General features: G+C 34.6%; 1 protein-coding gene across 12 annotated transcripts in view; it reads right to left on the reverse strand.

The window, feature by feature from the left end:
- LRRC7 (leucine rich repeat containing 7) overlaps positions 1 to 27,173 on the reverse strand; it is a 561,937-nt gene that overhangs the window by 270,738 nt on the left and 264,026 nt on the right. For all 12 annotated transcript variants that reach the window (XR_012481825.1, XR_012481824.1, XM_074265661.1 and 9 more), the window contains one exon: positions 2,030 to 2,119. Coding sequence is in view for 10 of the 12 variants with exons in the window: in XM_074265661.1 (XP_074121762.1) it covers positions 2,030 to 2,119 (90 nt within the window). In the remaining 2 variants the exon portion in view is untranslated. The remainder of the gene's footprint in view (positions 1 to 2,029; positions 2,120 to 27,173) is intronic.

Genomic DNA, 27,173 nt, shown 5'->3' on the forward strand with positions numbered 1-27,173 from the left:
TCATTAGTCCTGAATTCAACTCCAAACTCCCATTTACTTCCTTGTGATACTGGGAGAGTCATTGTACTTCTCTCTGCCTCAGTTTTTTCAAGAATAAAATGGGAATAACAACAACTACCTCTCAAGATGATTGTGTAGATCAAATGAGATAATGTTTCTAAAAGACCTAGCACATGTCAAAGTAACTTAGCCTGGAACATATTAGATGCCAAATCTAAATACAAGGAATCATGGTACAGATACATTAAAAACTGAGGGCATCAGTTAGGACTTCACAATAAGTAAATTAGTCACTTAATCCTTGTATCACAAATTAGGAAACTGAGGTCCAAAGACTTGAAGTGACTTATATATTGTCATGCAGTGAACATCAGAGGCAGAATTCCAAGCCAGAGCCCTCAAGACACCAGCCATGGACTTTCCAATGGTTCCTTCTGCTTTCCTATCCTGAAAATGTGCGTGAAGACAAAGGCACTCATGAAATTAGCCAATTTTCCTGTAAAATTCTGTCTACCATTACCTGCTTCTCGACATGGCCATGACTTCCAGAATATTTCTGTTTTGTTTCTTAATCTAATCAGTCATCAAGTGCCTGTGAAGGTCCTGCTGTGTTCCGGGCAAGATGCTACTTTGGGAGGGTACAAATTGATGGCTGTTGCCCTCAAGGAGCTTACAATTTAATTGGAGTAACTTTATCCACGCAAGGGAAGGGAGAGGAGTGAGCCCTTAATGCAAGCCTATGGGGTTTCAGGCTCTGGACTGAGTGCTTCACAAAATGTACCTTTTGATCCCAGCTACTACCTTGTGATATGTTCAGTGTGATTGCAGAGAGAAGACAGTAGTGAGGTGGGGGAAAGGAGAATTCCTAGAGAATATAGGATTGGGATCAAGTCTTGGAGGAAGCCAGGGGACACAGGTAAGGGGGCAAAGGGACAGAGCCTGCCAGGTTTGGCAGATGGCAAATTGGAGAAGATTTCTGGATCTTAGCATAAGAGAGTAAAATGTCAGAAGATTTGAAAGATGGGAGGGTTTCATGGTCTGGTGTGCCTCACATGCCAGATAAGGTTTTGCATTTGATTCTAGAGGTAACAGGAGAGCCCCTAAAGTTCACTGCGTAGTTGGCTGGGATGGTCGATCCCAGTTTTAGAAAAATAAATTTGACAGTGGAGTGGAGGGTGGACTCTGGAAGAGCCCTCATCCTCAGGGATTTTGTAATCTCAGCTTGGTAGTTCAATCGAGTACCAGAACGAAGTCAGGAAAGCCTGAATTCAAGTCCAATCTCAGACTTTTGATAGTTTTGTGATCTTGGGCAGGTCATAGAACCTTGGAATGCCTCAGTTTCCTTAGGCTTAATAGCAGCTCCTTCCAGGGTTGTTATGAGGATACTATATAAATATATGTTTATATAGTATTTATATAGTATATGTTTATATAGTAAATATACAGTAAATGTTTAATATAGTATATAAATAATATATAGTATTTCATATGTAATATAGATAGTACATATATAGCATATATTTATATATTATACATGTTACATATTTATATATTATATGTTTATATATAGCATATATTTATATAGTATACACATGGTAAAACATATTATACATATTACATATTTATATATTAAATGTTTATATATTATATATAGCATATTTTTATATAATATACACATGGTAAAATATATAAATACTAGTTATTAATATTATTAGATGGAAGATATAGCATAAATACAAGGAATCATGGTACAGATATATTAAAAACTGAGGGCATCAGTTAGGACTTCAGGCAGAAGGTAGCATTTGAGCTGAGTCCTGAGGAAGGAAGAAGCCACTTAGGAAAATGAAGGTGACACTGTCCCTAATTTCTAGTTAAGAAGACAGGTTAGGAATGTTTCCTCTATTTGGAATGTTTTTTTTTTTCATCTTTTATTCTTAGTCATATTTTACAGAGGTCCAGGCTCCTCTGGGGAAGTACTTGCCCAAGGTGAAGTAAAATTAAATCTGTTCAAGCCATGGCTTCTTACCTTCCAAAGTTGGCTGGAAGAAACTCCAGAAAGGCATCATTCAGGTACAGCTGGGTCAGGTTGATGAGCTGTGTGAAGCCATCAGGGAGCCTACAAAGGAGTTAAAGGTTTGGTCATTGCCTCAATGTCATCATAGAAACAGGACCAACATGTACTTTTCAAAGGAGAACAAGAGAGAGATGTGATCAATTTCCCGACTCCACTTCGCTCACACGGAGACGGGAGAATTTATCGAGCATCTTGTTAGAGCCCCCACTTTTTGTCCATTATGAAAACAAATGACAAGCTTCTTGTCCAAAAATGCTATCACAGGGTGAGATTTATATACCTGCCAAAGGAAGGCTGCTTCATCCCTTTCTTGTGTCCTACTTTGGGAACCTTGGCGGAGGGGGACTGTTCATGAAAGGGATGAGTCTATACCACTTCCCTGGACTTTGAAAATGCTGTTTTTCTTTCAGTTCAGTTTAATTCAATTCATTTGAATTCAGTTCAATCAATTCACATTTATAAAACATCTATGGTACGGTGGTCAATGTGCTAGGTGCTTGCACAAAAATTGAATCTACTTGTTTTCAAGGCCCTTAACATTCTATTGGTAGAAGGGAGAGGGGGAGAACATATACATTTGCTGGAAAGTCTATATATCACTTTTCTTAAGAATTAAAACTAGAATCATAATAAAAATGGCCAACTCAGAAAATGAAACAACGTCCTCCAATCTTTCATTTTTTTATTTTAAGAATATTTTACTATTTAACAGGTAGCATTAGGATACTCTGGTCTAATTTTTAAAAATAGGCAAGAAGCATTAAAGACATACAAACGTATATTTATTTAAAAAAAAGTTAGGGAAAATGCTTTGGAGAATATTTATTATACATAATATTTATGTAATATACATATCAATAATTCATAATATATATGATATAAATACTCTGGAGAGTATATGGATGTAATATATATATATATAATTTACAATTTACATAATGTAAATGACTGGAGACTCTTTTTTAAAAATAATTTTTTATCCTTTAGTCAAAAGTAATCCTTTACATTAAATTCCCACAAATTCTACTGACTTCTTTGAGCTAATGTTGCTCAGATTATGAGGCAGACAAGTTGAAACCAGACATGTTAAATGGCCTGTTCAAGTGTCATTGAATAAATCTAGTCATTTAAGGGTGATTAATGAGAGATGTTCAGAAAAACTCAGGAGATGATACAGTGGAGATCATGTTGAACCAAAATCAGAGAGATCTGCTTTCAAATTCCTGCTCCTATCACTTGTTAGCTTGGTTATTTTTGTCACTAATGAGGTTCAGTTTCCTTATTGATACAATAAGGCTGTTAAGACCTGTGGTGTCTACTGAGCAGAATTTTTCTGAAGATCATATAGCATATGTGTAAAAAGGTTCAAAAGCTTGAAAATCCTATATTAACATAACTCTGGATATAAGGGTTTGCTTTTGCTAACAAAAAGGATAAGGTATATTTTGTTTTATTTTATTTTTGTCTGTAAATTGCTTCATTTATTGTTAGGATTACAAGGTGAGAACTCAGGTTGTCTGGACAATTTATTTTTTAGGGAGGCTATTCACATATCCACGTATAAAGCTGGTCTCTGGTCTCTGTCAGACTGTTCTCCATTTTTCTCAACAGTTTTTGTTGATTAATAAGTCTTTACTCCAATACTTTAAATCTTTGGTTTTTTCAAACTAGACTACTGTGATGATTTGATTTTATCTATTGTAACCTCTCTTTTTAACTAGTACCATATTCTTTGGATGCTTACTGCTGTATAGCCTGACATCTGGTAGTACTAGGCCTCCTTTCTGCCCATTTATTTTTTTAAATTCTCTTGAAATTTTTGACCTTTTTTTCCCTTGAAGATATACTTTTAAACTTGTTTTTCTATATCTACATAAAGTAGTATTTAGGTAATTTAATTGGTATAGAACCGAATCAGTAAATTAATTTAAGTAGTTTCATTTGTTACATTGATTGGTTATCCAAGGGGGATTAATATTCATCCAAATGTTTAGATCTATTTTTATTTGTATAAATGGCATTCTGTTGTGTTTATGTAGTTCCTATGTGTTTGTTAGCATGTAGATTAAGTACATCATAGTTTCTGCATTCATTTTAGCTTATCTCTTCTTAATGAATGTTGTTGATAATATATATATATATATATAGATAGATAGATAGATACACTGATCATTTGTAAATTTATAATTATAAGTAATTACAATTACTTATAATTAGTTTTTTTGTTCAGTCTAGCATTCTCTAAGTAAACAAAATAATTTTGTATGTGTTCTCTTTATTTGTGCTTATTATTTTAATTTCTTTTTCTTGTTTTATTGCTATAACTAGCTTTTTGTAGAGCTGTGTTGAAGTCCAGCTCCAAGAATGAATTAAGGGTGTGAAATTCAGGGGCCAGGCAGAAAGAGTTTGATAAAAACTCTTCAATTTTATTGATTAGAGAGACAAATATATATACTTCCAATGCTAATAGGCATGATACAAAATACATTCTTGGATGTCCCAATATGTGTTCTAAGAATACGATTTAGTGAGATGTAAATGATTAAGCCCTAATCTTGGTTCTTAGCCAGAGATGTAATTAGTTGAGATACAGAGCAGAATAAATTTATCATATAAATATCCTCAAGTACCTTTCTTCCAAATGCCTGTAGTCTCCATTGGGGGCATTTTTTCTAGTGCAAAGATCAAAGGTAAGCCTTAGATCCATTGTATATAATTTTACATTTTGCTTCAGTGGCTAGATTACTTATCAATATATTAACAAGTACGTCTCTGCTATTTCATAAGAAGAGGAAGGTTGGTGAGCCAAGTTAATGTAAGATTCAAGAGCTGGAATGGATTCTTGCCTCCTCTACAGAACTATATTAAGAAATAATGGTGAAAATGGACAACTTTGCTTTGTCTCTGATCTTATTGGAAATACCTCTATTTTATCTCCATCACAGCACTATTCTCCATTACAGATAGTCTGGGTTTGGATAGATATATTTTATTATATATCATATAATGTTATTTATTATGTTCATATTTTTAATATTTAATTTTAATAAATAATTATAAAATTAAATTAAAATAATTAGAATTATTCATTATGTATTATATATAATAAAATTAAAATAATTTGAATGATGTTTGATATATTTATATGTGATATATGTTATATTAAGAAAAGCTATTAATTTCTGGTTTTTTTTTTTAGCATTTTTAAATAATAGAAATAGGTTTTCCAAAGTTTCTTTAGCCATTGAGACAATTTTATGATTTTTGTTGTTCTTATTAACATGCTAGTATATGTTAATTCTGTACATATTTAAACATATTTCTAACACTGAACCAGTCTTGCATTACTGGAATAAATCTAACTTGAGTTATAGTATCTAAACTTTGAGAGATATTGTTTCCTTGCTAATATTGTACTTAAGATTTCTGCATCAATATTCATTAGGCAGATTGGACTACAATTATCTTTTTCTGTTTTTACATTCCTTGGTTGAGGCATCAAGACTATATTTTTATAATAGAAGGGATTTGTTGGAAAACATTTTCCTTTTACCTCCAGCCCCAAGCAATTTGTATAATAATGTAATTAATTGTTTGTTAAATATCTGATAGATTTCACTGATAAATCTATCTAATCCTGAGGTTTTTTCTTCTCCTTTGGTAATTCATTTATGACTTACTCAAGTTATCTTTGTTCTAAAATGCATTATTTCAATATTTTTTCATGTTCTATTACTCTTGTCATTTTATATTTTTATAAATAATCACCCATTTAATTTAGATTGTCAGTTTTATTGACATAAAATTGAGTATAATAGTTTTAAGCAATTATTTTATTTCTTATTTGTTGATCTTAAGTTCATCTTTTTAATACTGGTAATTTGGTTTTCTTTCTTTTTAAAAATCAGGTTAGTTAATGGTTCACATTTTTTTCTCTCAAAAAGCAGCTCCCAATTTTACTTATCAATTTGTTTTATTTTATTTTTGCTGATTTTCAGTATTTCTATTTTGACCTTTACCTGGTTTTTAAAATTATTAGTTTTTCTCTTTTATAGTTATATCCAATTTGTTGTTCTGTACTTTCTCTTGTTTATTTATCAGAGTTTCAAAGACATTAAGTTTTGCACTATGTAATGCTTTGCATCCCCCAATTAAAAATGTTTTAAATTCCCATTATATTTAATGAAATGATTAATTGGTTCTATAATTTGTTATTTGACTTACCTATTATGTAGGATTAAGTTATTTAGTCTCCATTAAATTTTTAATAATTTCTTCAGGGGCCTTTCAAAAATATAATTGCATTGCCTTGTGAACTATAAAATATGTTTAATATTTTTGATTTTTTGTATTTACTTGTGAGTTTTCTAATACCACAGTGTTTTGCCAATTTATGTGAAGGTGGTGTTAAGAGCTAAGATATATTTATATTCCTTTTCCTCCCCATTTAATTTTCTCATTTAATAATCTTCAGAAGTCTATAATATCTTTCATAAAGTTGTTTCCATATTTCTTTAAAATAATTTTTTTTGATGAATTAGATTTATCTAGACCCTAGATTCATTTGGCATGTTCTGTTGGGTTTTGTTTTTCTTCTTGCTTTAGTTTATACTATATTTTGCTTCCCTTCATCATTCATTCTTTCTTTCTATTTTTGCATACTAATTTTTAAAAGAGTAACAGCCCCCTTATATTTTATATATTTGCATGTTTTATATTTTGCATGTTTGCCCATGAGTCTCTATAGGCTTCAACGCTATCAAATATAGCAAATATCGATCTCTTAAATGCTTTCTGTACCTGATATTTTCATATTTATTTTTTCATATTTTTATATTTATAAAAAATTGTACTTGTACTTGTGGGTGTTTTTTATTTCTTTTTTTCTACTCACCTATTGTTTCAGTGCCCTTATCATGCTTTATAGAAAAGAAGATAGTAAGAGAGGAGTGAACTCAGTCCTAGTGCTCTTGGTTGGGAACAATCTGCCTTTGCTCCCCTGACCCTCTTCTCTTTCCTTCATCAGAATCCAATAATAGGCTCTTATCCTTTCTTTCCCCTTATGCCCTTCTTTAAACTCTACCCTTTTATGATTTATTTGTTTAAGACAAATTCTCTTCTCAATCTATGCTTCATATTATTCCCCCCCTTCCCTCTAGTTTTCTTCTGAAGTGAAATATATTTCTGTCCTTGATTGTATCTAGATCCTTCCCTCATACATGAGAATGATATTCAAGAACTCTCTCCTCTCTTCTCCTCTTCCTTCTTTGTTTATATAGACTTCTATTTGTATATAATAGTTATGTGATATGATTTCCCCATAATTCTTCTCTATCATCCTCTCTCCACTGTATTCCTTTTCTATTCCATTTCTATTATTTCTTTAAGATACTCAAAAATATAATGGAGCTATTCCAAGGCTCTTGTTAAATCAGACTCTCTCTATGATCCTTCTTGGCAATAAAGGTGATACACATATCATTTCTCCAAATTAAAATGCAAAGAGTTTATTCTTATTTAGTCTCTTATGATTGTTCTCTTGTGTTTACCTGTTTATGTTTCTCTTGTTCCCTGTTTTGGCACTTCAAAGTTTCTACAAAGCTCTGGTCTTTTCATCATGATTCTTGAAAACCCTCTATTTCATTAATGATCCATTTTTCCTCCTGTAGGATCATACTCAGTTTTTCTGGGTAAATTATTTTTGGCTTTGAGTCTAGAGCTTTACCTTCTGGAATATCATATTCAAAGTTTTCTGCTTCTTTATACTGATGGCTGCTAAGTAGAATATTGTACTGGATCTAAGTCTTAGATATTCAATTTTAAAAATGCTATCTTCTTTGCCAGACCTTGTCTCTATCAATGACAGATCTCTCTCTTTGTTTCTCCATCTTGACCTGGGCTTGAAATTTGATGCACTTTGATTTTTCCTTGGATTTAGGACTTAGTCTAATGCAATTACCAGAGCTTGTAGAGGAGTTATTTTGGGGGGAGCTTGCCTATATTTACTTTTGCTGCTTGATTCTCATTTCTTTCTGTGTCTGTCTCTTCATATATACATACATATGTATATATATGTATGTGTGCATATATATATTTATACATACACATATACACACACATATCTATCTATATGTATATACTATATATATATCTATATATACTATCTATATACATATATATATATACACATATATACATACACACACACACACACACACACACACACACACACACACACACACACACACACACATATATATATATAAGTTTCTATTTTATGGTAGGCACTGAACATATAAAGCTAAAAAATAAAATCGCCCCTGACTTAGAGCATTCCATTGGAGGAGAATAATATGCACATAGAAATAGATTTCCAGAGTGAGTCATGTAAATGATCTTATTTGATAAGGTGATGAAATATACTAATAGGATCATTAAAGTTATAGTCAGAGAACCTGGCTACTCACTGCTTAGATGGACCAGGGAACCCACTTTGCTTCTTTGGGTCTTTGTTGCCTCATATGTAAAAATAAAGGGCTGGATGTTTGAGTTCCCTTTGCTAGAAGTCTAATCTATGATTCTACAAATGGCCTGGATTTTATCTCTCTCCTTCTTACCCCCACCATCATTTGTTTTTAGTTAAATATTTCTGTGTCTTTATCTTACCAGTCCACAATGAAATATTCTTCAAAATACACAAATTACTAAAATGTTGTTGATTGTGTTGTAAACAAACAATATGTGGTACAGCCTTATGCATATATATACATATATATGTATGTATATATACATATATATGTATACATACATATATATGTATGTGTATATATATACATATATATGTATGTATATATATACATATATATGTATGTATATATATGTATATATACATATATATGTATGTATATATACATATATATGTATGTATATATACATATATATGTATGTATATATATGTATATATACATATATATGTGTATGTATATGTATATGTATATGTGTGTATATATATATATATATATATATATATATATATATATATATATATATATATATATATATATATATATATATATATATATATATATATATATATATGGAGGATGTATATCTGGGGATTTATTAATTTGGACTTCTTGCCACAGACTTAAAACAATCCTCTAGCCTAGAATTTTCCAAGTCATAGCAGGATCAGAAGAAAAAAAAACACATTATTTGTTGATTGAATCTATTCTCCTGCTAGATTGCAGAAAGAAAACAAAATAATCGTGCCATTTGTATTCTAATCATCAGTTTCTGAGTTTTTTCAATTCCTTTTCCCCAAGAATCTTTGAGCAAGTTTAATCTTTAATAGCTTAAAACTTCACTAAGACTTTTGAAATTCCTCATTTATACCTACATACACATATGTCTATACCTTTAGTCACAATATTAACTTATAATAGATTATGATAATTAAGCTCACAATGGCTCAATACCATAAAATGAGACATTAGAAATGGAGAATAACTACAAAATCTCCACTGTTTTATTTAAGAGCTGGGGCAGAAAATGTCACAACACATCTTATTTTTTTTAATGCTTTGTTCAGACAGTTGGACTTTTTTTTTTTTATCATTGCCCTCTTTTACTCTAATATCCACCTGGATCTCTCTTTTCGGAAAGAGACCATCATGGTTATGATGGCTATGCCCATATCTTTTAAAAACTATTTCTCTTTGAGCTATAGGAAAACAATTCTTTGTTTATGACCAAATCTTATTTGTTGAATCCATGCATATGGTGACCCCAGAAATTGTCTTCTAAGAAAAGATACTGCAGTTTCATCTATAGTTGATGACTTTTTTCATGACTCCATTCTAGTCTATAGCACTTCTGGGTCCATCCATCAGCAGAAAAAGAGATTTTCACGAAATGACAATCAGGTTTTGATTGGACCAACAGTGTATGGCTTTGTTTCTCTCATGCTTCGTTGAGAAGCCAGTTGGATTTGCAATGTTCTCTTACTTTACCTTCCATCCATCCATTCTAATAGTATACTGTTCTAAAGATAAAACCAATTTGTGCTCTACAGCATTTAAAAATAATAACTGAATTCATAAAATCTACCAATGTAACTTGTGTCTCTATACAACAGGATGGTTTTTGTTTATTTCTTTTAAGTTGTGAGCCAGACTAAATTGTGTTTGTTTTGTAGGTGAAGAATCTAGAGTACAGAGGTGTTAATTCACTTGCCAAGAAATGTCGATGAGAAACTAATTGTTTCCAGAGCAATGTGGATTTGTCCACATCATGAAACAGATACCTTTCTTTTTTTTATTTTTTTATTTTATAATTATAAATTTTTTGACAGTATATATGCATGAGTAATTTTTTTTATAACATTATCCCTTGTATTTATTTTTCCAAATTATCCCCCCCTCCCTCCATTCCGTCCCCTTGATGACAGGCAATCCCGTACATTTTACATGTGTTACAGTATAACCTAGATACAATATATGTGTGTAAATCCCATTTTCTTATTGCACGTTAAGTATTGGATTCTGAAGGTATAAGTAACCTGGGTAGATAGAGAGTCGTGCTAACAATTTACATTCACTTCCCAGTGTTCCTTCTCTGGGTGTTGTTGAAACAGATACCTTTCTATTTGAATGAGCATGTCTAGGCAAATTTTGACTTTCAATAGGGGGAGAATTTAATAGTTATCAAATCTTTTGGTCTTAAGTATTCCTTTGAACTCTTAAAAAAGTTATTGTGAAATACAAAAAGCTTTTTTCTTTATGGGTTATGTGTTGACATTTACCATATTAGAAATTAAAAATGACAAATTTTAGATAAACATTCATTTGTTAATTCACTAAAATAATATTTACAATGTAATAGTTAATAGAAATAATACGTATTCATGTAAAATAACTATATTTTCCAAAACAATCAATAAGAAGAGTGGCGTTGATTTACATATTTTTGCAAATCTTTTAAAAAATATCTGACTTAAGAGAAAGCAGTTGAATTCTTATATTTGTTTCTGCTTTCAATCTGTTGAGATATGTTGCTTTTGGTTGAAGTATATGCAGAAAATCTGGCTTCATTCAGATCTGTAATTCTAAAAGGAAGCAGTCCTTTAATGGGCAAATAACATCTTAGTGTATTATAAAAATAGTTTTGATCTTGCTGACTCTCTTAGAGGGCATCAGGGATATCTAGTATTTGTGAACCTCATTTTGAGAACTATTATGATGGAGCCATTGTGAATTTAATTGTAATAATCGTTCATAAACTAATGATTATGATTCTATTCTCCCTTGTAATTCATTTAAATTCACTTATGAGTATTTAGAAGCTATGTCCATTAGGTACATATATGTTTAAAAATTGAAATTAATTCATGGCTAGTATTATTTTCCTGTACAATATCATTTTCCTATTTCTCTTTAAGATAAATCTATTTTTGCTCTTGTTCTGTCTGAAATCATAACTGCTAATATTGCTTTTTTTGGTGGTTGTTGTACTACTAAAGTATGATAAATTTTGCTCCAATCCCTTATTTTAATTCTTTGTGAATCTGTTTCAAATCTGTTTCTTGTAAGCAACATATTATTAGATTTTATTTCCTAATCCTACTAACCTCTTATGCTTTATGAATTAATTTCATTCACAGTCACAGATTTGACAGTGATTTATTTAGTTCACTCCATTCTCCTTTCTTTTCAATGCTGTCCTAATCCTGTTTATCTCAAGTTATTATCTTCCTCTTGTTCCTTTTAATTTTTTCTTCACTATTCTCTCTTCAAACTTAAGGTTTTGCTAATCAGGATAAAACCAATATCTTTCTGAATTTACACTCCCTTTTATATTTCCCTTTCTTTCTTCCTATTGCTATCTGTACCCCTGTTGAATTGAATTTATTTCTACACCAATCTCTCTGTTTCAGTCTCTCTCTGTATATTCTGTCCTTTTTTGACAGTTTTCAATGAAAATGGAGTTCAAGTAATTCTCTCTACTCCTTCCATGCTTAGATTCTGCCTTCAAAGTCTGATTATATGTCTTAACAAGTTCTCCAATATTTCATTTTTCTGTGATGTACCAATCCAACTCTTTATTTTTTCTTATAACATCTTCAAAATAAAACAAAACTATTTATAGGTTTTCTATTTCAATTGATTGTTTCTATGCCAAACTGTGAAATCAGGATTCTATAAGAACAATTTTAATATCTCTCCTACCCATTAGAATGTTACTTGTTTATCTTTACAAAGTCTCTTCTGATGGTTCATTATCTTTTTTTCTTTATTTCTAAGAAGTATTCTTCTGTATTTATATTTCAAAGTTCCCTTTCAAAGTTTTATATTGTATAAATATATTATATATTTATAAATATAAATATAAATATATATATATATATATATATATATATATATATATTGTATTTATATTTCAAAGTTCCTCCTCTCAGGAGAAAATAATCAGGAATATTTGAAAATATTTTATTTTATTGAAGATCATTTTTTTCTCTTGAAGGATAATTTTGTTTGTTAAGTTATTTTTAGTTGTAGACCTTTGTATTTTGCCTTTTGGAATATCTCATTCCATGTTTTCTGCTACTTTAAAGTGATCGCTGCTAAGTCATGTATGATCCCGATTGTGCTTTATGGATATTTGAATTATTTCATTCTTGCTTTTATAGTAATTTTCTTTTGTTCACAAGCTATGGATGTTGGCCCTGACATTCTCCTGAGTTTTCATTCTGAGTTTTTATTTTAGAAAGCGATGGGAGATTCCATTTTCACACTCCTTCTTATACTAATATAGGTCAGGTAATCTTGGTATTAAATTATCTTTTTTGATCTGTTTTGCAGGTACATTATTTTTTATATACAATTTCTCATTCTTTTGACTTTGAAGAATTCTTGTTATTTAGAATCATTAAATAAATCCCATTTGAGCCATTCTAATTTTTAGGGAATATTTTTAGGCAATATCTTCTGTTAAATCATTAATAAATTTTTCCATTTTTATATCCATAGCTCTCATTTCTTCTGTAATATCATTTATAACTTGCAACATTTCTTCAAAAATTTATGATTGTTTTCATGAGCAATCTTTTTATAGAGATTTTGATTATATGTGTTTTTGAGTTATTCTCCTCTTTTGAGTTTGTGTATTAGGCATTCCTGGCATCACATAAGTTATCTTCCTTCCTTCCTTCCTTCCTTCCTTCCTTCCTTCCTTCCTTCCTTCCTTCCTTCCTTCCTTCCTTCCTTCCTTCCTTCCTTCCTTCCTTCCTTCCTTCCTTCCTTCCTTCCTTCCTTCCTTCCTTCCTTCCTTCCTTCCTCTCCTCTCTTCCTTCCTTCCTTCCTTCCTTCCTTCCTTCCTTCCTTCCTTCCTTCCTTCCTTCCTCTCCTCTCCTCTCCTCTCCTCTCCTCTCCTCTCCTCTCCTCTCCTCTCCTCTCCTCTCCTTCCTTCCTTCCTTCCTTCCTTCCTTCCTTCCTTCCTTCCTTCCTTCCTTCCTTCCTTCCTTCCTTCCTTCCTTCCTTCCTTCCTTCCTTCTCTCCTCTCCTCTCCTCTCCTCTCCTCTCCTCTCCTCTCCTCTCCTCTCCTCTCCTCTCCTCTCCTCTCCTCTCCTTCCTTCCTTCCTTCCTTCCTTCCTTCCTTCCTTCCTTCCTTCCTTCCTTCCTTCCTTCCTTCCTTCCTTCCTTCCTTCCTTCCTTCCTTCCCTCCTTCCTTCCCTCCCTCCCTCCCTCCCTCCCTTCCTTCCTTCCTTCCTTCCTTCCTTCCTTCCTTCCTTCCTTCCTTCCTTCCTTCCTTCCTTCCTTCCTTCCTTCCTTCCTTCCTTCCTTCCATCTATCTACTTTCTTAATCTAATCTAACATATGTAACTATCATTTATCTATTTTTACTTTCTTAAGAATTTTTCCTTTATCATGATCACTAAAGTTCTCCTCTTCCACAATTAGCTTCAGTTGCGGCATTTTCATTTGAATGAGAGAAAAAAAGAAGTAGGACTTTTTCTTTAATACTCTGAAATCTGAGACTATCCCCTCTTGTGGGAGAGATTGAGCTGAGCCCCTTTCCTTGAGAGGAAGGGTAGAGTCTATTTCTTTCCCATTTCTTTTTAAATCAACTGTCAGTCTGAGTAAAGACTTTTTTCATACTTAGAGTTCCCCCCCTTAGTATGTACTTTTTTAAGACTTAAAACTTTGTTATAATTCAGTTGTTTATTCACATCTGACTCTTCATGGACCACAGCCCTCCAGCTCCTTTTATCTTCCACAATCTCTCAAAGTCTGCCCAAGTTTATATTTGTTGCTTCCAGGAGACTATTCATCTCATCTTTTGCTGTCCCCTTTTCCTTTTGCCTTCAATCTTTCTTGACATCTGGGTCTTTTCTAATGAGTTCCATCTTCTCATTATGTAGCCAGAGTATTTAAGCTTTAGCTTCAGTATTGACCTTGCAATGAAGAGCTTGAATTAATTTCTTAACCTTAGCACCTGAAGTCTGGCAATTTCACTTTTGTCTTTTAGGTAGTTTATTTCTTGCTGAAGCAGATGGGCCTTTTACATCCTGTAGATGGCAAGGCTTGCAATGCTGTTAACTTTCTCATTTCCTCACTTTCACTCCACTCTCTTGGATTACCGAATACTGGCTTGTCTATGCTATACACACCACTTTCTTTCTACCTAAACAGTTATTATCCTTGTTTAAGTATTATCACCTCTCTCTCTCAGATTATAGCCTTCTCACAGATGTAGCTACGTCCACTCTCCCTACTTAAATTTATTTTCTCTACAGCTGGATAGCTGTCAAAAAGCTTTTTCTGAAGGACATGTCTGACCATGTTACCCATCCTCTTTCTACACACTCAGTTAAAATCCAGTGACTCCTTCTTATCTCTGGTATAAAATGTAAACTCCTATTTTTGGCATCTGAAAGCTTTCACACAACTTGGCTCCAACCTACTTTTCCTGGCTTATTATAAATTGCTTCCACAATGGACTCTACAGTCTAGCTAAAATTGCCTTCTTGTTATATATAAGCCATGATATTTGATCTCCTCTTTCTATACCTTTGAATTGGTTGTCCCTCATATCTGGAATGCTCTTTGTCCTTCCTTCCATCTCAGAATTATGTTTTCTTCAAAGGTCAGGTCTTCTATTAGGGTTCTGCTGACCTACCAAGCATCAGAGCCTACCAGTGGACATTGTCTTGCATTTATTTTGTTAACACTTATTACACAGGTTTATTTGTATATACTGGTTTCCCCAAGTGAATATATATATATATATATATATATATATATATGTATATATATATATATATATATATATATATATATATATGTTCCTTGAAGATGGGGACTATTTCATGTGTAATATCTCTAGCATCCAACACAACGTCTAGGCATGTAATAAGTCCTTAATAAATAATTATTTATTGACCGATTCATCTTTCTCAATGAAAAAATTTAAATTTGTGCTGAAATTTACCAAATTTACCAAGTCACTCTGAGTAATCCTCAAAGCACTTTGCAATTCTGTGTATACTTACTAGAGCATTCATTAAAAAAATTACTAATCATGGCTATTGACGAATGTTAGTCGTAATAATAAAAATAATCACAAATATTTTTAAACTGACTTTATTCTGTCAGTGTATTAATATTAGGAATATAAAGGGACATAATATGCATTAAGGTGTATAGTATCTACTTGGAGAGATCAGGCACATTTAACGGTGGGATTTGAAGTAAACATAGGACTTAAACATTGGTTTTTAACTTAGTGTCAACAGATTCCTTGAGTGTTTTTGGATAGAATTCAGGGAGTCTGTGAACTAGGATGGGGGAAAATTATATTTTCATTTCACAACTATCTAGCTGAAATGTAGTGTTTCTTTTACTTAGAAATGTAGACAAACATTGCTTTGAGAAGTAATCATAGGATGGAGTTTATAATATATACAAAAGAGTTTAACAATCCCTAGTTTCAGTAAAGGCTGCTTGGGGGTGATTCCAGCCATGAAGTTAGCTGTGTTCAAAGAAGAGAAGTTAGTAATGTGCATGACATTTTGAGAAAACATGGAGTGATGAGTTTAACTAAAGGGCAATATTCCAAGAGAAAGAAGATTGGAATGGTAGTTAGGGAGCAAATAACAGAAATTCTACTTTGACAATGTAATGGATTTATGGTTTCATTGGTGTAATTTCTCCATCTTCTCATCCTATTTAGTTCTCATCCATGTCTTTCCAAAAATCTCATCTATATCTTTTCACAAATCCTTCATGGAAGGTAGATCTACTACAAGGAAAGCTTTCCTGTATTATTTAATATAAAGGAAACCACACAGTACTCAGCATGTTCATTTGCTCTCTTTTGTGACTGGCCTATCCATTTTTCATACAGCTCTTCCTTTGATATCTTTTATGCTAAGCTGGTAATGTTGCAGACTACATATATTCATCATGATTTTTTCCATTGTCCCTGGGTTACTTGCTTTTAGATTTTTCTGAGATATTGATAATTTAAGTCATGCAATAATGCAGGAAGATGGGCTTCAGTAGCAATGAAAAGTTTGTGATAATCAAAAATACTTTATCCTCTACTCAATTCTGAACCTGCCTTATTGTCCATTTGCATCAGGCTTTTTCCAATCCCCTACACATCTGTGATCATACAGCCATGGCCTACTTTGATAGCTGGCTAGGTCATTCATTTACACAGTAACCATTTTTTTCATCCACTTTGCTTTTCTAATGTGAATGGTCATGAGAATCTCTTTTAGACTCTTATGGATGTCACCAAAATAGCTTCTTTTAGTGTTTTGGAGCTTGATAAACTCCTTACCAAACTCCTTACTTCTTGGCTATCCATTAGCTTGGCTCAGCTACCCCAGGTTAGGGAGCCAGGTTAAAGAGAGCGACTGCTGTCTGCAGTGGGCTTATAAAGGGCCTGTGAGGTCACACACACAGCCAACCAGCGAGAGAGCCATCACCCATTATGAAGCTATCTCAATGTGGCCAGATCCCACCCACAGGGCAGTCCTATATCCACAGAGATTACTTCCTGGGGCACTCAATCTCCTGTTGTTTATACCATTATACTGTATAAACAGGAATATAGGGGAAACTGATATTCAAAGGGAAATAGTTTACTTGAATATCTGCAAAATACTTTTCATGACATTAATGAATAAGTTGAAGGAAAGAATGAAAATAAACAGTTTTGAGAACATATGTTCCAGGAACTATGATGCTGTAGTAAATATTTTAATGAAGCATATATCACTCTGTCCTCTATTTTACTTGAGCTTCAAGGTTTATAAAATACACCATAGAAATACTCAGCTGGCCATTAAAAATGATCTTCAAATTCAGAGTTTTCATGGAGTCTTGTTTAATTTTAATGTATACATGATAGAAATTTTTATTGAGGAAAGCTTTGAAGGATGAATTTTAATCTATTTTTAAAAATCAATAAGCCACACAGGTAGCAAGATTTTATATTCTCTATATTTATCATTAGTTACTTGAATGATTATAAAGACATCATCCATTGAAGAAAATCATTTCTTTTGTTTATTTTGGAGTCAATTTGGATTAAATGATTTGCCCAGGGTCACACAGCTAGTAAGTATCTGAGAATGGATTTGAACTCAGATCCTCCTGACTCCAGGGCCAGTTCTCTATTCACCCAGCCACCTAGCTGTTCAAAAATATCATTTGTCTAAGTCAGTTTATGTTTTCATCAAGAAGTCCTCAATAGGAATATAGAGAGGCCTGGAGAGACTTAAATCAACTGATGCTGAGTGAAATGAGCAGAACCAGAAGATCACTGTACACTTCAACAACAATACTGTATGAGGATGTATTCTGATGGAAGTGGAAATCTTCAACATAAAGAAGATCCAACTCACTTCCAGTTGATCAATGATGGACAGAGGTAGCTGCACCCAGAGAAGAAACACTGGGAGGGGAATGAAAATTGTTAGCACTAATATCTGTCTGCCCAGGTTGCATGTACCTTCGGATTCTAATGTTTATTGTGCAACAAGAAAATGATATTCGCACACATGTATTGTACCTAGACTATATTGTAACACATGTAAAATGTATGGTATTGCCTGTCATCGGGGGGAGGGAATGGAGGGAGGGGGGGTAAATTGGAAAAATGAATACAAGGGATAATATTATAAAATATATATATATATATATATATAATAAAAAAAAAAAAAAAAAAAGAAGTCCTCAATATATACAAGTAGTATTCTCATAAATGGTTTATAAAGATGGGAAAGTAGAGTATATGAGTTGAGTATGCCATTGCTCCTGAGATACATTCAGTTTGATGTGAATAAAAAAAAAAAACATTCAGTGCCTTTTCTAAAGGAAGTTTTCAAGACATATAAGCAAAAGTCTTTAAAGCAATCTTGAATGTTTTGTCTCTTTTAAAGAGCCAGCTAAGTTGTACAATAGATACAGCCCTGGGTCTGACCCTAAATAGATGTTTATTGGATTGGGTTGGATAGAACACAGGGAGTCAGGAAGACCCAAGTTCATTCATGTTTGAATCTGCTGCTCTGCTTGGGTTCAGCTCCACAGAACAAGATGTCCTTTTCAGGGTAAGTTCATCCCTCTACTTTCATCCTTGAGTTGCTAATTCAAGCTTTGATTGACACCCCCTCCCTCAGCTTCCTATCCACTCTGACAGAGGGCTGGGTGGATGAATACCAAATTCCTCCCAGTGACTTCCTTTATAAAAAGCAGGAACTGGATTTTGGCTCACTCTACTCTGAATCAGCTCTTCTGCTTGGTTTCAACTCCATGGAATAAGATCCTGCCAAACTAGACAGCACCTAGGGTATCTATCCCCTAAGGGAGGGCATATAGGATGACAACACATTCACAATTATTCTACATTAATATTATTCATCTCAGAGAAGAAAAGAGCTCAGAGTGGAGGAAAAATGATAATTGTGCCCCAGTATTTGAGAGTGTTACTTAGAAGAAAAGGATTATTTTTGCTCTGTTTGGATTCAGAAAGCTGAACTAGAAAAAACAAGTGAGTGAGAAAGAAAAGAAGTGACAGATAGTAAGAAGGAGGGAGTAAAGAAGAGAGAGAGAGAAAGAGAGAGACAGAGACAGAGAGAGAGAGACAGAGAGAGAGAGAAAGACAGAGAGAGGGAGAGAAAGACAGAGAGAGAAAGAGAGAGAGAAAGACAGAGAGAGATAGAGAAAGAGAGAAAGACAGAGAGAGAGAGAGAGAGAGAGAGACAGAGAGAGAGAGAGAGAGAGAGAGAGAGACAGAGAAAGAGAGAGAGAGAGAGAGAGAGAGAGAGAGAGACAGAGAAAGAGAGAGAGAGAGAGAGAGAGAGAGAGAGAGAGAGAGAGAGAGAGAGAGAGAGAGAGAGAGAGAGAGAGAGAAAGTGCCAGTCTGCCAGAGAGACAGACATATTTTGGCTTGAAGCCAGAAAAAGCTCTCTAACAATTACAACTGTCCCAAATTAGACTGGACTGCTTTAGGAAGTGATGAGTTTTCCCTCATGCAGAGACTGGAGAATTTTTCTTTGGTAATACTCTGAAAGAGTTCTTATTTGGGATGTCCATTCATCTCTGGTAGTCTGCAATGCCTTCTCATTATCTTCATATATAGCGAGGTTGATCCTCAGACCGGGGGTTCTCAAACTACAGCCCACGGGCCGGACGTTTATGTGCCCGCCGGGTTATGGCAAATGGGCTGAGGGGAGGAGACAGAGTGGGAGCTTTTGTTTTTACCATAGTCCAGCCATCCCACAGTCTGAGGGACAGTGAACTGGCCCCTATTTTAAAAGTTTGAGGACCACTACCTTAGATAATAGGCAAGTCTGTCACTGGGACAATATTTAGAGCTGACTCAGCTTAGGAGAACCTGCCAGAGTTTGTGATGGGCACAGGACATGCCTTTTAATATACAGGGTGATCTATACACAAGGGTTGGCAGCAGAGAGTAGGAGTTTTGATGATCTAGTATCTGTTATGGATATTTATTTAGAATATTAATATCTAAATTTAGTGTGATGCAACGGACAGAGGGATGACTTTGGAGCAGGGAAAAGCTGGGTGCTTCATATAACACATCCTGAATGTGTGACTCTGAGAAAACCTTGACTCCTAGCACCCTAAAGAAATCTTTAGAACTATCAGTTTTTGACGAGCTGGAGATTTGCCTTGGTGGAAGAGATTGACTCAAAGGGACTTCTCCACCAAGATAAAATAAGAAGTTCAGGCCCTCTTTCCTATGTAATGAGCAATTTGAAAGTCCATTTAGTTTCTCTGTTATGAATAGTAAATAACTCTCCTAAATGCCACTTTGTAGTTGCCAGAAAATGAATCAAACTTGCATAACGAAAGGCAGATTCAATACCTCAAGCACCCCATTGATAAAGAGCAATTTTCTGAGTAAGATTCTTTTCCTCCATTGAGGTGATTGGTACACTGCATTAACTCAGCCATTGGGTGCCATTTCCTTAGGCTGCTATTTGCTAAGTTGCACCAGTCCATTTCACCAGATTCAGGGCTGCTTCCAAAAGAGACAGATCCAATAAAGAGAACATTTTGTGAAATGGAAGAATTTGGTTTATTATACAAAATTTCTTTGGGGAGATTAAAACATTATCCATGCCTTCCAATAGAATGAGAACACTTGGGAGGCAGTAGCTGTTCCATTTTTGTCTTTACAGCCCCTAGAAGAGTTCCTGTTTTCAGCAGGAGCTCCCTAAGTCCTCACTGAATTGAATCATAGGTTGTGCTATAAAAAAAGACCAACATCTCGGGACCGACATTTGGGGGCCAAATGGACTATGGAAGAAAGGACACAAAAGTCTCAAGCTGCTCCTTAGAAAGCTTAGTAAAGATGCGTACACACACACATGCATTTGAATACATACATATATTTATCTTTAGTAAGCCTTTTTCTTAATATATTACTACACCTATATGATATTTCTGCCTGTATTTATATATACATATGTAAAGATATATATATAAATATATATATATATATACATATATATATAATAAACATAAAATATGTCTATATTAAATTATAGGAAGAGCACTAGCACTGTATGTTAAGATTTATGAAAACTCTACAAATATTATTTCATCTCACAGTAATTCTGGGAAGAAGATATTAATATTATTCTCATTTTATAAATTAGGAAGCAGAAACAAGTAGAAGATAAATGATTTACTAAGTGTCACATAGCTAGGAAGCATCTGAGACCAGATTTGTGCGTGTGTGTGTGTGTGTGTGTACCTCTAGATTTTGCTTTAGTAGATTAATTTTAAATAATAAATTTATTTTTAATATATGCATAAGCACATTAAGTCAGCTAGGAGGCGGTTTGCTACAGTACAGAGAGAGCTGTCAATCAGAAGTTAAAATAATCCAGGATCCCATATTTGGGGTGAGAAGAGACTTTAGGGGCCATCAACTCTAACCCTGTCCTTTCAAAGAGAGGAAGGTGAGACCCATCATTCCGGGGCACACAGATAGCCAACATCCAGGATGGGAACAGAATCCCAGATTTCCTGACTCTAAGATCAGCACTCTATGCACTAGACTACAGAAACTCATGAGACTGACCAATCAAGAAAGGAAAGGTTGTCATTTGGGGGGCTTGACTGTAAAATGTGTCAAGTATTTTATGGCTATTGTCTCCTTTAAGACTTGCAGCAGCTCCATGAGGTGCAGGAGTTATCCCCCCTCCTATTTTACAATTGAATGAACTGAGGTCCAAAGAGGCAAAATGACTTGCACAGAGTCACATAGCAAGTGTCAGAGATGAGCTTTGAACTCAGCATCTTCCTGACTCCCAAACAAGGCCTTTTGTCTCTCATCCCAGGCTGCCATTACTATTACCTCTTAAATAACAAGTCAACATAGCCTTGCTCCAAATGGGACTTCTTCTCTGTTGTGCTGCAGAAGTGGATGAGGAAATAAGAGCTTATGTGATAACTTTTTAAAAATGGTTTTTATTTCCTGAGCTGTGCTAAAATCTCCTGGGCCAAGATTTTTACACTCCTGTTGGCTGAGAGGGGCCCACCTTGTATCCAGAATAGATCATTTCTTTCATCATCATTGCAAACTTTTGGAATGGGAGCTGCCTTTGTGGTCTATGACTTAGTTGAGGGACATTCTAGAGATCTGTCTGACTCTTGAAAGGTTAAAGAAGTGTTCCAAGGTCACCCAACCACTATGTTAGCAGTGGTGCCAGATCCCGGGACATCCCGCCTCCCATGCTAGCCTTCTGTCCTCAGGGACCTAATTCAAAGAGATTCTCCTTGGAGTAGGAAGCCCAGTCAATTTTAGCAGAAAAATGAACTTCTAACTTTATGCTTGGTAATAGTTTTTTTTTCCTGTAAATTCAAGTTAAATAATATTCATTCATCATATTTTTAAAAAAGAACCTCCAACTTTTGTGTTTTAAAAAGAAATACATTTGACACTTAACAAAAGAATTGTTGCTCGCAAAAAAAGGAAAAAGAAGCGTTAACATTTTTACATAATGTAACAGGCATTGCATAACAAACTTGACTAGGCATGGGAGCTTTAAATAACCCAATAATTATATTACTTAAAGACATACCAGGTGGCTTTTTATATTTGACTGACTTAAAAAAAAAAGGTTTCAAGCACTCCAATTGATGGGTATTATAGCACTGTCAGATATCACTTTCTTTCCAAAGGTAGAGTTATCCGATCTTTAATTCATTGTATTTAAAACACAGTCTTCCATCCTGACCTGAACGTCAGAGACCATGGAGTACAACCCTCTCATTTTCTAGATGAGGGGGGAAAAGCAGCTCAGGGAAAGGAAGGTTTTCACTCAAGATCATACAGGTGGTAAATATTTGAAACAGGATTTGAACTCGGGTGTCCAGGCTCCAAGTCAGTGCTCTTTCTACCTTGACATAATCCAAATAAAGAGAAGGAACCAAATAAAATAATTCTCTTGCTGGTTTTCAAGGGCAGTGGGACTTGAGAGAGATTTTTCTCTAGTAACAACTGGTATTGCTATGATGATTTAAGGATGACAAAGGGCCATAAATATATGACTTTACTTGGTCTTTATGAGGAGCCTTCGGATGAAGTTTTACTTCTCACCATTCCCATTTTATAGAATAAGAAAATGAGGTTTTCTTCTTGTTAACCCACTTGTTTAAAGTTACCCCACTGAGTCGTTATGTAGGGCTGGACACAGATCTAAGGTTTCGATGACTTTGCAAAGGCAAATTGAGATCACTAATGATGACAATGCTGGGCTCTCTCTTAATCCCAGCTGAGAGGCTATTTAAAACCCTAGCAGCTGAAACCACTGGTGCTGATGGCTGGGAGAGATGAAGGGAGGTCGGTAATTTTCGCTGCTCTTGCAAAGTTTTGCTTTTTGAATTCATATTTCTATATTTTAAAGCTAAAGATGAAAGACAAGACCTTCAGATCTCATTTGATCCTAAATCCATTTAGGGGGAGAGAGCTGCCTTCAAGAACTCGAGGGGATCATATGGGGAGAGAGGAGGTTTGTGGTGTGACCCCAGATGACAGAAGTAGAGGCAATGATTTTAGTCCTGTTGCCGAGGTGGGAATGGGCTGGGGGATTCCTAAAGATGAGATCTGTCCTACTAAAGGGAACAGACTTTTTGGAGAGATGTTAGCCTCTGAAAAGTCTTCAGTTAGAAAGGAGATGACCAGTTGTCTGCTGATCGGTCAAGGAGATTCACTGGACTAGATTGCACAAATATTCCTCTTATTCTGAAAATGTGGGATGTCGTGGTTCTAGTAGAATGCAAGCTCTCCACGGGCAGGACCCATTTTATTTCCTTTTGCTTTTGTATCCTCAGAACCTATCAGAGTACCCTATTCATAGTAGGAGCTTACTAAATGTTTGTTAAATGTACAGGCTAATTCTATGCTATCATACACACACATTCTCCCTCACCTTTTCTCTTTCCTTTCTTTTCTCTTTTCTCTTCTACTCTTCACTCTCTTTTCTTTCTTTTCTTCCTCTTCTTCTGTCTCTCCTTCTCTTTCCCTTTCCCTCTTCCTCTCCCTGTCCCTTTCCTTTTTCTCCTTCCTCCCTCTCTTACACACACAGTCCAGTGCTAACAATTCAGCATTAGTCCAACCAAAGTTTAATAATTATCAATGAAGAAGAGGTAAGATTAGAAGTAAAGAATTAAAAAGTAACTAATGCTTGAGAAGTTGTAATTGTGAATATGCTCAAGATAGGTTTTGAGGTCTCAATGTGGTCTGCAAATAAGGATCATATGAACTCACTATCATCATCGTTATTATTAATTTTGGTGTTTTGGCTCAGCAGGCTACTCGGCAACATCTTCCTAATCTGTAAGTCCCATGTACTCCATGACAGTTCTCTATCCTGCTAGTAGAGACCTGGAATGGAACCTGGCAATGGAACCCAGGGGAAGAGAGACTGAGTTGGGAGTTAGAAGGCCCAAGAACCAATCTCACTACTCTGCCTGGGATCCTCTACTCTAAACTGAATATCTAGAGGATTTTGGACAAATCCTTTTATATCTCTAGGTTCTGGATTCCTTTTAAAGTGAGGGAGCCCAGACCCTAGTGTGTCTCTGCTCCTTTTTGGGTCTAACTCCACTGGTCTCATCCTTGTATCTCTCAATCACCTAGCAGAGGGCAACACACACTAGAGAATTTGAAGAATTGACTTGAATTGGTTATTCTTTTTTCAAGAAATCGCATCATGTTCAAAGAATTCTGAGGAAAGTTACTTGAGGATCTTTATTTCTCCACTTGGCTTTTTCCCTTCCTTAAATATTATCATCTGTTCTTTAAATAGCACAGGGTTCAAAAATGGATTCTGCTCTTAAAAGGCCTTACATGCCTCTGCTGGTTTCTGTGGCGTCTTCCTGCCCATGCTCTCTAAAATAATCTTCAATGAAAAAATGTGGGAAAACTGGGACACTAATACATTATTGGTGGAGTTGGGAAACAATCCAACCATTCTAGAGAACAATTTGGAACTATGCCAAAAGGGCTCTAAAATGGTGCATACTCTTTGATCCAGCAGTGCTAGTATACCAAAGAAATCATAAAAGGGGGAAAGGGATCCACATATGTTTGTAGCAGCTCTTTTTGTGGTGGTAAAGAATTGGAAAATGAGTAGATGCCCATCAACTGGGGAATGTCTGAACAAATCATGGTATATGGAAGTAATGGAATATTATTGTTCTATAAAAATGATGAACAGGCTGATTTTAGAAAGACCCAAGAGATTTACATGAACTGATGCTGAGCAAGTCAAGCAGAACCAGGAAAACATTGTACACAGCAACAAGAAGATTGCACAATGATTAACCATGATAGACTTGGTTCTTCTCAGCAGTTCACTGATCCAAAAAAATCCCAATAAATTTTGGATGAAAAATGTTATCTGCATCCAGAGAAACTATGGACATTGAATGTAAATCAACACATGCTATGTTCACTTTTTTTCTTCATTTTTTTTCTTATGATTTTCCCCTTTTGTTCTGATTTTTCTCTTCCAACTTGATTCATATGGAAATATGTAAAAAATGAATGAGCATGTATAACCAAATAAAATGTTATTTTACATGAAATTAGGGAAAATAAAAAAAATTAAAAGAAAAAAAGTAATCTCCAACTTATCCTGAATATATCTTATTTGTACATAATTGTTGTCTTTCTCATTAGACTCTATGCCCCTTGATGGCAGGGACTGGGTTGGGATTTTTTGGGTTTATCGTCACTTTTCTTTGTATCCCCACTGCATAGCACAGTGCTTGGTATACAGGAAGTGATTAATAAGTGCTTATGGACTTGACTCTTTTGTTCATTCCATTCCACTAATAATCTCCCTTTCACCTTTCTCCTTACTGCCTCATCTTCCAGGTTACACGGATCCATGCTTTGTCATTAGAATTAACTTCCATCTCCCCACTCTAAAAGAAATTTAGTCTTTGATCAGAATAAACACTGATTTTACAGAGGCCTCACCATTCCCTATGCCTTCCCCTTATTCCTTTTGTGCAATTATCATATTCTATTTGGTATCAATGTTATTTGTGTATACATTTTATTTTCTCCAACTATACTGTAAACATCTTGAGGGCAGTGTCCTTTTTATTTATCTTTGTAAGGCCCTTAATGCTTAGCAACAATTCATTCAGTCACTCATTCATTCATTCAATAAAATTTTCCATTGGTGTTCCCTATGAGCTAGATTCTCGTCCCCTATGATGGACACTGGAGGCAGTATAAAGTAGGAAAACCAAGTTTCACAATATTTGCACATGCTTGGTAAGCATCCCAGAGCAGTTTAACAATTATAATGTTGGCTCATGTTGAAAAGGGCCTTAATGCTCATCGAATCCAGTGTTTCCCATGCTATGTTGGCCACAGAACAATTTTAGGCTTGAAATATGTTTTACACAAAATTGGGACCAAAAGAGGCAAGAAATAATGGAAATAGGGGCAGCTAGATGGTGCAGTGGATAGAACACCAGGAGGATCTGAGTTCAAATCTGACCTCAGACACTTAATACTTACTAGCTGTATGACTCTGGGCAAGTCACTTAACCCCAATTGCTTCAGCAAAGAAAATAAGATAAAAAGAAACAATGAACTAGAACCAATGAGAGACAATAGGGCATAATTATTAGGGAGAGAGAAACAGTAGGGGAAGGCATCATCCAGAAGGGTCATTGTAGAAAGTGATTAAAGGACTAGTAATAGTGGAGGAGTAGAAAGAATCATCTACTCCATTCAGACATCTCTACCAGGCTTGTTTTAAACTATGATTGAAATTGTGCATTTATTAATACCGAGACAACTCAAGCATCAGAGGGAGAATGGAACAGCAAAGACTCAAAGCTAGGGAAATCTGGGTTCAAATGCTACCTCAGACACAAATGTATGGTTTTAGGCAACCTATGGTTATAGGTCTTTCAGTTTCTATATCTGTGAAATAAAGGGATTAGACTCCTTGATCGCTATATCGCTTTTGAGCTCTAAAAGCCATGATCATCACTTTGTTCTATGAAAGTTTTCTTGATCTATT

This window comes from Sminthopsis crassicaudata, chromosome 4, assembly GCF_048593235.1.
Source record: "Sminthopsis crassicaudata isolate SCR6 chromosome 4, ASM4859323v1, whole genome shotgun sequence".
In the NCBI taxonomy this organism is placed as follows: domain Eukaryota; kingdom Metazoa; phylum Chordata; class Mammalia; order Dasyuromorphia; family Dasyuridae; genus Sminthopsis; species Sminthopsis crassicaudata.